Source organism: Lutra lutra, chromosome 11 (genome assembly GCF_902655055.1).
Source record: "Lutra lutra chromosome 11, mLutLut1.2, whole genome shotgun sequence".
Lineage (NCBI taxonomy): Eukaryota > Metazoa > Chordata > Mammalia > Carnivora > Mustelidae > Lutra > Lutra lutra.
Genome location: NC_062288.1, coordinates 90,947,316 through 90,964,082, shown reverse-complemented (window position 1 = coordinate 90,964,082; position 16,767 = coordinate 90,947,316). Strand labels below are relative to the sequence as shown.

The 16,767-nt window shown below is 36.4% G+C and overlaps 1 protein-coding gene across 6 annotated transcripts in view; it reads left to right on the top strand.

Annotated features, from left to right (window-relative positions):
* CNOT4 (CCR4-NOT transcription complex subunit 4) overlaps positions 1-16,767 on the top strand; it is a 139,142-nt gene that overhangs the window by 53,251 nt on the left and 69,124 nt on the right. For all 6 annotated transcript variants that reach the window (XM_047694158.1, XM_047694159.1, XM_047694160.1 and 3 more), the window contains exons 2-3: positions 8,055-8,320; positions 15,251-15,448. In XM_047694158.1, coding sequence (XP_047550114.1) covers positions 8,147-8,320; positions 15,251-15,448 — 372 coding nt within the window. In that variant the 5' untranslated portion in view covers positions 8,055-8,146. The remainder of the gene's footprint in view (positions 1-8,054; positions 8,321-15,250; positions 15,449-16,767) is intronic.

Below are 16,767 nucleotides of genomic sequence, written 5' to 3'. Positions count from 1 at the left end.
TACAGTTAGAACAAGGAGTTGGCTTTCTTGATAAGAGAGCCTAAATGTGCTTTTTTACCCTTTGTTTTTTAAACTTCCCTCTTTAAAAGACTAGTCATTGTTAAGTTCTGCCCACTTTAAGTAGTGGTAGAAGTCTACACCCAAATGGTTTAAGTTAGATCTTTCTTACTTGAATCATTTTAAAATGTGTATGGAAACTTTTTTTTTTACAGGACAGAAACTTGTAGCAAATCATTTTTTTCCTTTAAATTGATACTACAGGGATGTCTGGGTGGCTCAGTGGGTTAAAGCCTCTGCCTTCGGCTCAGGTCATGATCTCAGGGTCCTGGGATCGAGCCCCGCATTGGGCTCTCTGCTCAGGGGGGAGCCTGCTTCCTCCTCTCTCTCTCTCTGCCTGCCTCTCTGCCAGCTTGTGATCTCTGTCAAATAAATAAACAAAATCTTTAAAAAAAAATTGAACAAAAAAAATTTGATATTACACATAAGTGATCAGTTTTTAAATACATTTTAATTTTCACATTGTTAGATTTTTAGAAATATATTTGTATGCAAAGATTGCATTTTCGTATTGCTTTGATTTAAATGATTTGTCATCTTGTCTGTCTTTGATTTCTTCAGCTGATAAATTGGTGATAATTTTAATAACAACTCTCCCAAAATCAATGATCATATTCCTCTACCTGCAAATGAATGCATCCAAATTAGCAAATTACTTTTTTTTAGTATTGAATATTGCATCATAAGTAAATTAAAATAAGAAAAACCTTGCTTTTTCAGTGAGGTGTTCAGAGAAGTCTGTTATTATGTCTAATATGATTTTGTTGCATATGGACTTCAAAAGACTGGCAGTTTTGTTCATTGTCTCTTCTAATAGGTGCCTACACATTTATGGATGAATAAATAGATACTTCTCTTCCATTCCCTTCACTTCCCTTCCCTTTCCCATCCATCCTTCCATCCATCCCTTCTTTGTTGATCTCCTTCCACTTACAAATAGTTTCATGATACCAGCTGTTCTGAGGTTTTTGGATATGCTAATAAATAAGACAGTGTCTTCCCTCCTAAGAGTTAATTTCTACTGGAAAAAGATTGTTTATCTTCTCCTACCCTTATCTACCTCTTCTTCTTTAGCAAATGCTTAGGGGACATGTTATAGTGTGTTTGAGATGACTTGGGTGCTGATTTTGATTTATATCTTCTGCAAGTAAAATAATTTACTAAATGAGGAGCACATTGGTGGAGAGGTTGAAAGCATTCCCATGTAATTGATTCTTTTATGTATAATGAATCTTAACCTTTATGAAGGAGACTTTAAATTCTTAGGTAGGTATTTTTCTAAAACATAAATAAGCTTTCCTCCTGTTCCTAAAGGTAAAAACAGACAATCTTGAGTATATGTATATTCATAATATATGTATACTGGTACTTTGGTACTGAATTTAAAATGGTGAAGTATTCGGGCACCTGGGTGGCTCAGTGGGTTAAGCCTCTGCCTTCAGCTCGGGTCATGGTCTCGGGGTCCTGGGATCGGGCCCGTGTTGGGCTCTCTGCTCAGCGGGGAGCCTGTTTCCTCCTCTCTCTCTGCCTGCCTCTCTGTCTTCTTGTGATCTCTCTGTCAAATAAATAAATAAAATCTTAAAAAAAATAAAATGGTGAAGCATTGTTGTTGTTGATATTTAGGCAATCAGCTTACCTTGCCTTTTTTTTTTTTTTTTTTTGAAGATTTTTTTTTTTTTTTGACAGAGAGATCACAAATAGGTAGAGAGGCAGGCAGAGGGAGAGGGAGAAGCAGGCTCCCTGCTGAGCAGAAAGCCCGATGCAGGGCTCGATCCCAGGACCCCTGAGATCATGACCTGAGCCGAAGGCAGAGGCTTTAACCCATTGAGCCACCCAGGCGCCCCTTACCTTGCTTTTTTATTTAGCAAATTGTCCATAGCTAGTGTTCAGTCTCTTTTTGCTTTTGTGTAGTTTATTATATAAGTAACATGCTTTGTGAAATAGGTGCCTGATACAGAAACTGTGGATAACTTAGAGTGTTGTTTCACCTATTTTTGAAGAGGGTTGTCAGTCATAAATGACATATAACAAATAATGTGTTCCCATTTTTTATTATTATTCATTCATCAACTAAGTGAGTACTTGCTATTTGCCACAGGCCATGTTGTAGCTGCTTGGTACACCATCATAAAGGTTATATACCAGGTAATTCCTCTGCTCTCCTACTAAAGTTTCCACTCTAGTGAGACTGGACTGGTTGTTAAATAAGAATTTTATAGTTATAAAACAGTGATTAAGTAAGCTGTAAGTGGTGTGGAATTATACTTAAAGGTTTTAAAAAATGTTAGTTTATAGTTCTATGTATATATATCGAGATTATGTTTTTTATGGACACTTAAGATGCTGTTCTGCATGCTTTTTCAAAGCCTGTGTGTGTGTGTGTGTGTGTGTGTGTGTGTGTGTGTGTTTGTGTGTGTATTTCATATCTATAAACAGCTCTCTATTACGTGTTGTTACAGTGTATTTTGGTTATGTAGTATATCCAGGAGTATAATTTGCAATGCAGTGGAGTTACGTCATATACACATTTACCTTATGACAAAATCAGCTATGAGATTGGCAAAAAATTAAAGGATTAATGACTAAGGAACCAAATACTTAAAAAGTTTTCTCAGAAGTGCTGTTTATACCCCAATTTAACTGTGTCTAGTGTATATTTTTCTTTTATTGATTTTTTAAATAAAATGTATCCTAAACTTTGTCATTTTAAGTATTTTGAAGTGTACAGTTCAGTGGCATTAAGAACATTCACAGTATTGTCTAACTACTACCACTTTCTATTTCTAAAACCTTTTTTATCATCCCAACCAGAAACTCTGTATTTATTAAGCAGTAACTCGCCATTCTCCCTCTCCCCAACCCCCTGGTAACCTCTATTTTTCTTTCTATGTCAGTGAACTTGCCTATTCTAGATACCTCATGTCAATGGGGTCATATAATACTTGTCTTTTTGTGACTGGCTTATTTCACTTAGTGCAGTGTTTTCAAGGTTCATCCACATTGTGGCGTGTATTAGAATTTTACTCTTTTTATGGCCAGATATTATCTATGTGTACACTACATTTTGCATTCATCTGTTAATGGACACTTGGGTTCTTTCCATCTTCAGCAGTTGTGAATAATACTGCTGTGAACATTGCTGTACAAGTATCTCTTCAAGTCCCTGCTTTCAGTTTTTGGGGTATATATCCAGAAGTGGATCATAATGCTAATTCTGTATTTAACTTTTTGAGGAACCACCAAACTGTTCTCCACAGTGGCTGCAGTACTTCACATTTTACAGTATATATATATATATATATATTTTTTTTTTTTTTAAAGATTTTATTTATTTATTTGACAGAGATCTCAAGTAGGCAGAGAGGCAGGCAGAGAGAGAGAGAGGAGGAAGTAGGCTCCCCACTGAGTAGAGTGCCTGATGTGGGGCTCTATCCCAGGACCCTGGAACCATGACCTGAGCCAAAGGCAGAGGCTTTAACCCACTGAGCCACCCAGGCGCCCCTACAGTATATTTTTATACAAATATTTTCAGCAGTGTCCTAAGCGTAAAACCATGTATGTAGCACTTTATGAGTGATTTTTGAGCATGGTTTTGAGTACAGGATTTTTTTTAAAAAGATTTTATTTATTTATTTGACAGAGATCACAAGCAGGCAGAGAGGCAGGCAGAGAGGGGGATGCAGGCTCCCTGCTGAGCAGAGAGCCCGATGTGGGGCTCGATCCCAGGTCCCTGAGATCATGACCTGAGCCGAAGGCAGAGGCTTTAACCCACTGAACCACCTAGGCACCCCAAGTACAGAATTTTAATTTTGTGTACTTCACTACTCTTTGGTGTTCCAGGAGCATTATATTTCTGTCAGAATTTATACTATGTTGTGATGTTAGTTGCATTTGATATAGAGAATAAGAACTTGGGTAATGAGGTAGAGATTTTCTGTATTATTGACTCTTGAGAAAATAATAACCATTTTCACTTTTTGGAAATAGGCATTTCATACACAAAGATATGCAGCTGCAACTTCAGTAATGATTATTTCTGTCTTATCATGCTGGAAAGGGGATGGGTTCTGAAGCTGGTGGTCTTCTGATTTGTGTGTTTTAACCCTTAAGAGTTTCCTATGTGGCCTCACTTTCACCTTTTATAAAGGATATAATGTGTTCTTACCAAGTCACTGTGAGGATTAGATAGTGTATGTGAAAATGAACTCTTTTTCAAAATTAATTACTGAATCAAGAACTAATCACTTCTGTCCTAAGACGCCCCCCCCCACCTCCTCCAGGAAGTCATTGACTTTACTTTCCTTTTTCATTTAAAAACATCTTTCCTTTCTGTGTCTTATACCTTTATAAATCTTACTGTTTTAACTCATTTTGTTTTATTTTTATTTTAATATACTACAAATATAAATATATAATTTATACAATATACAGTTTTAATATAAATACTAATATTTATGAAATAAAATTATTCTTAAATGAAAATTTGGGCTAAGGTATTTGGAGAAGAGAGTTTATTTCAAAGCTTATTTTAAAGCTTGATTTAGTGGTGTTATATAAAGGAAATTCCTCTATATTTGAATTTTCATTTAATTTTGCATGTCTTAGCATTTCCAGATGAATAAATTGAGTCCTAGAGCTTTTGATTGTCTTATCCAAGATTTTGTAGCTATTTAGTGGAGGCATGAGGCAGAAATCAGCTCTTTTACCTTGTATTCCAGTGTTCTACCACACTAATGTGGTAGAACACTGGAATACAAGGTAAAATTCCCTCCTACATTTTACCAGTTCTATGATTCCCTTTGGCAACAAGCTTGCATGGCGTCTCTCCATGGTACTAGAAGTGTACAGAGTGCATTTGCACTTGTATTAACCACCTTAAGGGATTTCTTGCTCTTGTTCCTTTTACTCCCTCTAAACTGGAAAATACATACTCTTGCAGACCTTTTAAAAGATTTTACTAGGGGTGCCTGTGTGGCTCGGTCAGTTAAACATCTGCCTTTGGCTTGGGTCATGATCACCAGGCCCCATGTTTGGCTCCCTGCTCAGCAGAGAGTCTGCTTCTCCTTTCCCTTCTCCCTCTGCCCCTCTCTCTTCTCTGCTTGTGGTTTCTCTCTCTCTCAAATAAATAAAATCTTTTAAAAAGTTTTTCTTTTTTTTTTTTTTTTAAACAAGCAATCAAAAAGCAAGACTTCAATATGTCATCTTTTGTTTATGGTAATTTAGTTTTTGGAAAGCTTTTCAGTTCCTAAGTCCCAGCTGTTTACCTTCCAGCATCCCATAAATAGCCTCACTAAAACTCAAGCAAGCTATTGTGGAGGTAACATCATGTAATCAAAAGTATATTGGAAGTGTAGATAGCACCTCTCAATTAGTTTCCTGTTGTTGGAAATTATGTTTGAGTTTGCTTTTTCTGCAGGTATAGTTTGGGATATTCAAGTTGGAGGAGCTATTAGAAATCAGCTCTAATTTTATTTTATTTTATTATTATTTTTTTAAAGATTTTATTTATTTATTTGACAGACAGAGATCACAAGTAGGCAGAGAGGCAGGCAGAGAGAGAGGAAGGGAAGCAGGCTCCCTGCTGACCAGAGAGCCCGATGCGGGACTCGATCCCAGGACCCTGAGATCATGACCTGAGCCAAAGGCAGCGGCTTAACCCACTGAGCCACCCAGGCGCCCCAGAAATCAGCTCTAATTTTAATATATGAAGAAACTGATAGTAGCAAAATTGAGTCTGCAAACCAGGATTCCTGAATATATATACCATGTCTTTAAAAAATTTTATTATATACTATTATATACCATGGTATATAACATATATATACCATGTCTTTAAAAAAATTTATTTTGAAATAATTATAGAGTCATAGGAAGATATTTCCTTTTTCTCCTGATTATTAAAAGCAGATTTATGGGATGGCTAGGTGGTTCAATTGGTTAAGCATCTGCCTTTGACTCAGGTCATGATCCCAGGGTACTGGGATTGAGTCCCACATTGGGCTCCTTACTCAGTGGGGTGCCTGCTTCTCTCTCTGCCTTTTTTTCCCACTGCTTGTGCTCTCTCTCTTTTTCTCTCTCTGACATAATAAATAAATAAAATCTTAAAAAAAGAAAGATTTAACTTAATTTTTCAAAAGATGAAAATAACTCATAAGGTTTGCCATTTTAAATACAAAAAGAATATTTTGTAACAAATCAGATAATACAGATTTTTCTAAAATAAAATTTTGAAAATAAAATTAATTTCAAAAGTAAAATCTACTTACCTCCATTTTGTCTTTTTTGATAAGGTAACGTTTTGGTGTGTAACCTTTTATGTGCTTTATTTTCTTAGAGAAACAAATCAAATATATATACATACAGGGTTTAGATATTTATGTGGAAGTAATTGTGTTGGTCTCCAGCTTTATTTATTTATTTATTTCTAAAGATTTATTTATGTATTTATTTGTCCACACTGAGTAGGGAGCCTGATGTGGGACTCGATCCCAGAATCCTGGGATCATGACCTGACTTAAAGGGAGATGTTTAACCGACTGAGCCACCCAGGCATCCTCAGCTTGATTTATTTATTTTTTTTTATTTTTAATCTATTTTTAAGATTTTTATTTATTTACTTGAAAGAGAGTGCAAGCGATGGGGGATGAAGAGGGAGGAGCAGAGGGAGAGGGCGAAGCAGACTCTGCAGTGAGTGGGGAGCTCGTTGTGGACCTGGAGATCACAACCTGAGCCAAAATCAAGAATCAGATGCTTGACTGACTTAAGTGCCCCAGGTGGCCCTCCAGCTTGCTTTAAAACAAAACCAAAAACAAAAACCTGACAACTGTATAATAGACATCTTCTGATTCAAGACATCCAGTTTATGGGGGCAGCTGGGTGGCTCAGTGGTTTAAGCCTCTGCCTTCGGCTCAGGTCATGATCTCGGGGTTCTGGGATCGAGCCCCGCATGGGGCTCTCTGCTCAGCAGGGAACCTGCTTCCCTCTCTCTCTCTGCCTGCCTCTGCCTACTTATGATCTCTCTCTGTCAAATAAATAAATTCTTAAAAAAAAAAAAGACATCCAGTTTATGGCTGTATCATTATTTATTTAATGACCTCCCAACTGATGGATAGTGACTTTGCAGTTTTATACTCTGGGAACAGTGCTGCCAAACAGAGCAAAGGACCTGGTGCACAGGTGTGAGTATTTATGTGGGATAGATTCTAAGATGGTATAAAGGCATGGTTAACAGCACAGATTCAGGGGCTAAGACTTGCTGGAATGAATCCAGGCTGTACCATTTAAGAGCCAGGCAACTTAAGGCAAGCTATTTTTTGTGCTCTTATTTTCTCTGAAAGAGGAACTAGATCAGTGATAATCTTTACTTTCTGGGGAGACTAACTTCTTTGATAGGCTAATGGGGGACAAATGCTCTCTCCCTGTTTACTGACCAAAGAGGTTGATCACCTTTTCATGTGTTGTAATTATTTGTAATTCTGTGAGTTACTCATTGTCTTCTGTTCTCATTTTGACTTAATTGCCTTTTTAAAGTTGCTTTGTGAGATTTGTTTGTATACTCGACCCTAACTCTTCATTATAGTGAATATATCCTTTACTCTGCTGCTTGCCTTTAATTTTGTGTTTTCTTCTTTCCACATTACTAAGTTGACCATATCTTTCTGTGCAGATCTATCTTTAAAGTAGGTAGACTAGAATTTTATTATTGCTTATAAACTGGTCTATGCTTACCATATTGATTTATAAATGTCACTGTTACTAAATATTAAAACCTCATAAATTCATGGTTCTGTTTCTAGAGTATTTAGGTTCTTTAATAGTTTGTCTATTCTTGTACCCATGTAAAATTTGTATATTATTTATTCTCCTAAAATGTGCTATGATTAAGTACTAGGTTAGTATTAAATATTTTACAAATTTTTTGTCAGTATGGTTCCTGGTGGTTGAAATGCCATTTTTTTCCCAGTAGTAAATAGTATACTTTGTTTCTTCTCATGCAGGTCTTTGAAGTTCTACAGTTTAGTTCTCAGTGCTGAACTTCCTTCTCCCTTAAGTTATTATAAACTTTTGCTGCTGTTTAATAAACGTGAAGATGTCTCGCAGTCCTGATGCGAAGGAAGACCCTGTGGAATGTCCTCTTTGCATGGAGCCCTTGGAGATAGATGATATCAACTTTTTTCCTTGCACCTGTGGCTATCAGATTTGCCGATTTTGTTGGCATCGAATTCGCACTGATGAAAATGGGCTTTGTCCTGCATGTAGAAAGGTAAATACTCTAGAGTAACTTTGTATATGTTTTTTTTTGTCCCAAACATACAGGTAAGTAGATTTAAAAGAATCTACAAACTTCAGGTGATTTCATGTGTAGCATTTTTAAGATAATAATGAAGTAGAAAGATACTGTATGACCTTGGTAAAGTCATATAACCTCTCTAGTTGACCTTTAGCTTTCTTATCTGGAGAGATTCGCAGGATCAGTAGTGCTGGATATATAAGAGAATTATGAGTGGAGAGACAGTGGATTTAGATAGGATAGTGTGAATTTGGGAAAACACATTCAGCTGGGAGGGTATTCACTTTAATTTTTAGTACAAAATAGGAAAAATTTTTGACATTTATTAAGAGAGGTCATGGGTTAAAATGACAGAAATCCTGCTTCAGAAGATAATAGGTACTCATTTGTTGAGTCTTTACAACAACTCTAGGCTGTAATGCTATCCCCAGTGTACATGAAACTAGGCCTTTCAAGTAACTTAACCACAGGCATCAGCTAGTGGGTAGTAGGTTTGGGATTCAAATATAAATCTCTTGAGTCTTTTCTAACTCTAAATAGTTCTATGATTTTTAATATTCCTGGGTCCTGTTTAAATAAGCAGGCCCAACAGTTATAATCTAGTGAGTGACTTAATAGAGTGAGTAGGATTGCTGCATTTGTATTTTGAAGGACTTTGTGATCCAGAGGTTAATGCAAATATCTTTTTTTTTTTTTTTGGTCTTTGGTTTTCAGTGTCTCTTGGTATGGTTTAAACTTTTCTGTTGACCCATTTCAAAGAGCTCTTATGTTCATTACTACAGATTTTGAGAAAGCAGGAATGTGTTTTAGATACCTAGAATATTTAAATTTCATCTCTCAATTTCCTAATCAGAGATTATATCTTAGAAGGCAATGCATTATCCAGTTGTTGTTTTTTTTAATCTAGTGGGCATGTAATATATATTACATGAATGAAAAAAGGTTAGATCTACTTAAGTGTTGAGTTTATGTACAGTATATGTAGTATATATAACATGTAATAGATATTTATAATGTATATATATTATCTTTTTATAAGGTTAATGTATATAGTTTTGGTATTAATGTATTTTAGGAATGTGAATGAAAACTAAATGAAAATCTTAATATTAGCTTTGGTCAAAATTTGTAATCAGTTTGTGTTAGTGGATTTGGGGCATTCAGTCGTATTTTAAAAATTGGCTCCTGGCCATTCCATAAGAAGACAATTATATTGAACTATTTTGTTGAAAGTGGTAATTCTCATTATAGCCCGAAACTATAAGGCTTGCGAAGTTGTTTTACTTAATAAGTTTATCTCTTTTTTTCTTTTTGTTTGCTATGAAGAGGAATCTTAATAAAAAGACCACTTACTAAATAGTCATTAGAGAAAAATCAGTTATTTGGGGAAATGGCAAAAAAATTCACTTCACTTTTAGGGGGTTACCTAGAATCACCTTAAATTCTTAGGAAGTAGAGAAAAAAAGTAGAAAAATTTTAAGGATAAAGCAAAATAATTTTAGCAGATCTGGTTATCAATAAAAGTGTGCTTTTCTGGGAAGACAAGCAAGTATGAGGAATCGGAAAGGCAGTAGGCCATTGGGATCAATTTTAGGAAAGAAGTGTTAGCTAAACATGCTCAGGATAAGGATGCTGAGAGAAGAGTAGTGGTGCTTTTAAGATCCTAAGGAAAATATCAGTGTGGTGCTTCATTGTTGCATTGGAACAGGATATGGATCCAGCCTAACTTTTATGCCATGTAGCAGAGACAGATGCTCTCTAGCTGAAACACTGGTTATAAATTTGGGTCAGAGCCTTAAGTTGGGTGGAGATACCCTGGAGGAACTAAGACCTCCTATGCTCAGAACATGAATTATTGTTACACTCTGTCCACCAGTTTGTCCTCTTTGCAGTCACAAAAGAGCATCCTGCAGTAGACAGAAATAGCATTTATAGACTAGTTGACAGAGTTCTTTCATGTAAAAACGTGTTAAGAACAAAGAATTAGCAGACATTTCAGGAATACCAGCATCAGTACCAAAAATCAGTAAATAAAAGAACCTAACAGAAGTAAGCAAACAGAAACATTTAAAAGTGTGATTGGTGCTTCTCAAATCAAAGAGAGTGGCATATCTATGTTGTAGAAGGAATATATTTTAAAGAGCAGATTAGAGATCTTGCAGATGAGCAGTCTTATGGGTGGGCTGAAGAACAGAATGTACAAAGTTCAAGAATTGTATTGTGAGGTCATTTCAACATTTGGAGGAGATTTGGTGGTTGAATTAGTAAGAAACATATACAGATCTAATCAGACAGTTAACTCTAGGGGAAACACAAAGCTGTACAAGAGAAGTAAAGTAATCATATTATGCTGCAATGGCTCAGATATGGTTCAGGGGTTGAGATTTTTTTTTTTTTCTCCCATACGGATATATTGTTACAGCATCATTTGTAGAAAAGACTTTTTTTTAAGGTTTTATTTATTTATTTTTATTTTTTAAAGATTTTATGTATTTTATTGACAGAGAGAGAGAGATCACAAGTAGGCAGACAGGCAGGCAGAGAAAGAGCGGGGAAGCAGGCTCCCTGCTGAGTAGAGAGCCCGATGTGGGGCTTGATGCCAGGACCCTGAGATCATGACCTGAGCTGAAGGCAGAGGCTTAACCCACTGACCCACCCAGGTGCCCCGGTTTTATTTATTTATGTGAGAGAGAGAGAGAGAGAGAGAGCATGAGAGGGGAGAAGGTCTTTTGAAATGATTATGTGTTTTCTTCTTCATTCTGTTGAAATGGTGATTTAGGTTGATTGATTTTTGAATCAACCTTCCCTTCTGAGGATAAACCTCATTTGATCATGATATAGTACACCTTTTCTTTTCAATTTGCTAATGTTTTCAGAAAGATTTTTATCATATTTGAGGGGTTTTTTGTTTTGTTTTGTTTTGGCAGCAGATCATATATTTGTTTAAACAGATAAGCATTATTTTTACATGTGTCCAGTAATTCCAGTAGCTTAAGTGTGTGAGGAATGTTTCTACTTGTTATTGCTCATGTTGTTTTCTTTCTTTATGTGCTTGGTTATATCTGTGCCTACTTCCTGGTTGTTGTCACTGAATTATTTGTAGGGTGGTCCAGAGCCCAAGGTATATTTCCCCTCCTCTAGAGAAACTTTGATTTGGCTTCTGCTGGACCCTATAAACAGTGCCATTAGGGATTCCTCAAGCATAACGGTCACAGGTGAGGCCAAGTGAGGCCAAGTATTAAGGTCTTAGGTCTCTAGGATGCAAATCTTCCATGAGGTTGGTTTCAGCAACTTCTTCAGGATATTTTTCTTCTTGTTTTTTTATCTTATTCTGACCTCTCTGTAGTTTGTTCTTATCCTGAGACTGAATGAGCCTTTTGGGGACAGGGCTGGGTCTCAGCCTAACATGGGATTGAGTTCCCCAAAGACTCCTCACCTTGGGCTGACCCTAGGCTTTGAATGCTGACCCTCCCTCCCCATTTGTTGTTACACAAACTTTACACTTATCTCTCTGGATTTTGACTTTTATACAGAAATTGGCTTGGGACTTCCCCACTGCAGATCATTATTGTTTCTAAGATACTGGTTAAAAAACAAACTTTATATAGTATTTTTCATTGTTTCTAGGAGAAGGAAAAGTTAAAGCTATGAATGCATTTATTGGAAAACAAAGAACAAAAAATAAATTTCTAGCTTATTTCTAGGTTAAGAAACCAAAAAAGAATAGTAAACATTGTGACAGTGGAAGCAGAGATTAAGCAGAATTTGCTGAAATAGAAAAAAAGTAGTATTTCAATAAAAGTTAGATCCAGTTCTTTGAATAAAATAATATAAACAATATAATATAAACAATAAAATAATCAAACTCTTGGCAAGTTTGATCAGAAAATAAAGAGAAAAGACAAAGATACATTAGAAATGAAAGTGGGAGGGGGCACCTGGGTGGCTCAGTGGATTAAGCCTCTGCCTTCAGCTCAGGTCATTATCTCAGGGTCCTGGGATCCAGCCCTGAATCAGGCTCTCTGCTTGGTGGGGGGCCTGCTTCCCCCTCTCTCTCTGTCTGCCTCTCTGCCTACTTGTGATCTCTCTGTCAAATAAATAAATAAAATCTTTAAAAAAGAAATGAAAGTGAGAACATAACTACATACATGGAAAAAAATTAAGTGATTACACTAGAGACCATCGTAATTAATAGTTTGGTAATTTATCATCAAATTAGCACTATTAAAATATTTTATACATTAAAACTGGTTCTTCACAGTTGTCATATTTTGTATTAGTTTGATATATAATACACAATAATATATTTAAAGAAAAATTTCCTGCTTGTACTTTTTCATTTGATGCTATATTCCTGGAAAATTAAGTTTAATATTTGTGTTTCAGTCAAAAAGTAAACCAGATGTGTTTTTTCATCTCCCATTTTTAGTCTTCCTCCCTTCCTCATCTCTTTGTACCAGCTTGTTAATTTTCTGTCATTGGGTTTGTAAAGTAGGTATTTATGATGGTATGTGTGTGGTGGAGCAGCTCTCATGGAATGCATGCTTTTCCAATTTTTTCTGGAACCTTGAAAAGTTGAGATTTTTTTAAAAAGGAAAATTAACCATGCTGAATTAAATTCTCCATTCTAGAGAGTAGCTTGGCATTCATTTGGCAAATAAATATTGAGCACCTAAAATGTGCACTACTAGATTTATATTTCATCCTGGAGAAAGACTTAAGGTCATGCAAAAGTCACACCAGTTACCAGGTCAACTGTTTTATATGCCTCCTACTTACAATTCAGTTGCGGTATGCCAAATAGGACCAGTTAGCTAGAAGGTTCAGATTTTTATTTTATTATTTTTATTCAGACTTTAAAAAAAAAGATTTTATTTATTTATTTGACAGAGAGAGAGAGAGAAAGAGGGAGAGTTCAAGCAAGGGGGAGGTGGCAGGCAGAGGGAGAGGGAGAAGCAGGCTCCCAGCCTGAAGGTAGGGCTCGATTCCAGGACCCAGGGACCATAACCCAAGCCCAAGGCAGACACTTAGCCGACTGAGCCACTCAGGTGTCTCTATTCAGATTTTTAAAATGTGGAAATCAAATGGTCTGGGTGCTTACGTCCTCCAGGACCACTAAGAATTATGTCTGAATATTTAAGAATAGGATTTTTGGAGACCTTATGATATTACCAGTAGAAGCTGAGGAACATAAAGAGAAGTCTCACTTTTTTAATTGCCTTCATCATTAATCTTAGTGTGTACACAAATTTGAGGGGTTTTGTTTTTGTGTTTTACTTATGTATATAAAGATTAAAGTACCTTTATGTTAAAAGCATAGCAAGATTTCAGGCTTTTGAATACTGTCTCCACTCTACCTTGTTCCTTCTTTTTTTCTTGACAACATCACTGTTAATCCCTGCTCCTATATTCTCATAGGCACAATTTCCTATTTCTGGGATCTCTTCATATACACTTAGATATGATTGTATTTAATGTGTCGCCATCTTGCGTTTAGTATTAACTATTTATTTCTTAGTGGGGAGGGGCAGAGAGAGAGGGAGAATCTTAAGCAGGTTCCACAACCAGCATGGAGCCCAATGCAGGGCTCAGTTTCACAACCCTGAGATCATGACCTGAGGTGAAATCAAGAATCGGACATTTAGTAGACTAAGCCACCTACGCACCCCTATTTTTTATTAGTAGTAATAACAAGTGACTTATTGAATGCTTAAGTGTAGGAAACAGTTTTAATCACTTTATAAGTATATATATTTTCTAACTCTTACAGGAACCCTCTTAATAATGTACTGTGATTCCTCTTTTACAGAAGAGATGACTGAGGCAGGCAGGTCACAACTTATGGCCAAGGTCTCTCAGATAGTAAAGAGAAGCCAAGATTCAGAGCCAGGCGATAGATTCCACAGCCCTCATTCAGGCCACCAGTACCCTTGGCATTAGCAGTAGGAATGCAAACAGTATTGTAATGACAAGAAAGGGGGGAAAATTACAACAGTGTCATTGCTAATGTTTATTGAGGGATTACTGTGTACTATTCACGATAATAATGGCTTTATGAGAGTTATATAACTGTTAAACCAGCCTTTAAGATCATTTTCATCTTACTATTGAGGATACTGACTTTCATTAACTTGCTTAAGTCCACGTGGCTAGTAAGTGTTGGAAACTAAAGTCAAGCTCCTGAGCCAGAGTATCTATGGATTGTTGCTTATTTTCCCATTTATGTTCCTTTTAGATGGACAATGAATTAAAGAATAAGTACATCATTAATCTTCTAGTGCACAGTTTTCATGAAGTATTTGTGGATTGTAATATATAAATACAAAAACATATAAAATATGTTTGGATGAGATAGCTTACACCCTTTGCCTCTTACACGGGACCCTGGAAGCTTACTTTTCCTGTCAATTCTGCTAGACACTATGGGGAAATACCACTATTGTATTTTTTAAAAAATATTTTATTTATTTATTTGACAGAAAGATAGAGAGCATGAGTAGGCAGAGGGAGAGGGAGAAGCAGGCTTCCTGACCAGCAGAGAGCCTGATGCAGGACTCGATCCCAGGACCCTGGGATCATGACCTGAGCTGAAGGCAGATGCTTAACTGACTGAGCCACCCAGGCGCCCCACGATTTTTTTTTTTTTTTTTAAATTATAGAACCTTTGGTGGTGTTTTGAGTTTTAATACTAAAAGTGGTCTGTGCTAAACCCTAAAAAAAAAGTGTTTTAAAAACTATTTTATCTTAAATCTATTAAATAAAAATATTTCAGGCAATTAAAAGATTTAGAAAAAGGGAGGTGAAACAAATAACCACATACCCATCATCCAGAATGATAATGGTTATTCATATAGCTTATTTCTTTCCTTATTTAATGCTGAGTTCTGTGTTTTGTGCTTAAAGCCATATCCAGAAGACCCAGCAGTTTATAAACCACTTTCCCAGGAAGAATTGCAAAGGATAAAGAATGAGAAAAAACAGAAACAGAATGAGAGAAAACAGAAAATATCAGAAAACCGCAAACATTTGGCTAGTGTACGTGTTGTACAAAAAAACCTCGTCTTTGTTGTAGGTCTGTCTCAGCGCCTAGCAGACCCAGAGGTAAGTCCTCTTCCGTTTTCTTTGTCACCTTGACCTTTTTTTCTTTTTTGCCTATCCTTTTTGGAAATAACAGCTGACCTTGCCTATTTGCAGGACTCTCCTGAAATTATTAAAACTTGGGAGAGAATGGGAAATGATTTTTTAATTATCTCTAAGGATCCAATGGCCAGTTTTGATCTTAGGCAAGTGTCCTAATCTTTCTTGGCCTCATTTTCTTTAGTTGTAAAACGAGGCAGTTGAACTAGATCTCTGTAATCTCCTTTAGTGCTCCTAATCTATGAAAGTTGGATAATGGTTGTTTTGCTATTCAGGGTAACATGTGACATAAGTACTCAGTTTCTTTTTTTCTGTAGCTATATAAGGGGTTCACAGTGGACATGCATTTACATAGTGCAATCCCACTAGAGATCTGTACTTCTTTTTTAATCCTGTCCACATAGTGATTCTTGGTTATACAGTTACAGACCTGCTGCTACACTGTACCATCATTCTATATTCATTCATTTTAATCCAATTTTGGGAAAAGAATTTGATGACTTCTTTGTCATTTGTTTGGAGGCAGGGGAGGCCTTAACACTTTTGTTCATTTCCTCTTTTTTCTCCTTTCACCACCTGCATTGTAAGGGTAATGTTGAGCTCATAATGTTCCCTGGTGCCCTTGGATGTACATCTGCTAATTGGTCAGTTTCTGATGTATTAGGAGGCGCTAACTAGATTGATAGGAGAGCAGGTAGAAGCTGATTGACAGCTAGAGTGTTTCCTTCAGCAGGAGAGAGTTGGATTTGGGAGATCTTCCAGAAGTACTCCTTGAAAAGGGTTTGGAGTAATGCTCTTAGTCATGGTACCCATAAGAGGGAGGATTATAGTGAATATGCTTAGGGAGGTGGTAATCTCCAGACTTGGCTAAGTGGGCAAAGACCCCAGAGGAAGGAAATTTAAGGACTCTAAAAATTGATTTTCTAACAGTCAATTTAGAGAAATGATGCATATTTACAAATGATGAGTTTACTATGTAATTGAGACTGTGAAGGGGTCAGATTCAGTAGAAGAGAAAGTCAGGGAGACCTTACTAAGAAGCCTTTATCATTGGCAATAATATCACCGGCACTTCCAGAATTGCTTAGAATTAAGTCCAGGGATACTGGTATTAGTGGGTGGCATGAATCCTTCAGGAGACCAGGTTCTTTCCAAAACCAAAGGGGGCTGATCTAGAGTTCTACAAGAAAAGACTTCAGTAAGAGCTGTTAAGGATGAGAGCTCATTTTAGGCCTGTGACTGAGCCTCAGCAGCCAGTTCGTTCTTTTTGTTTTTAATTCCTC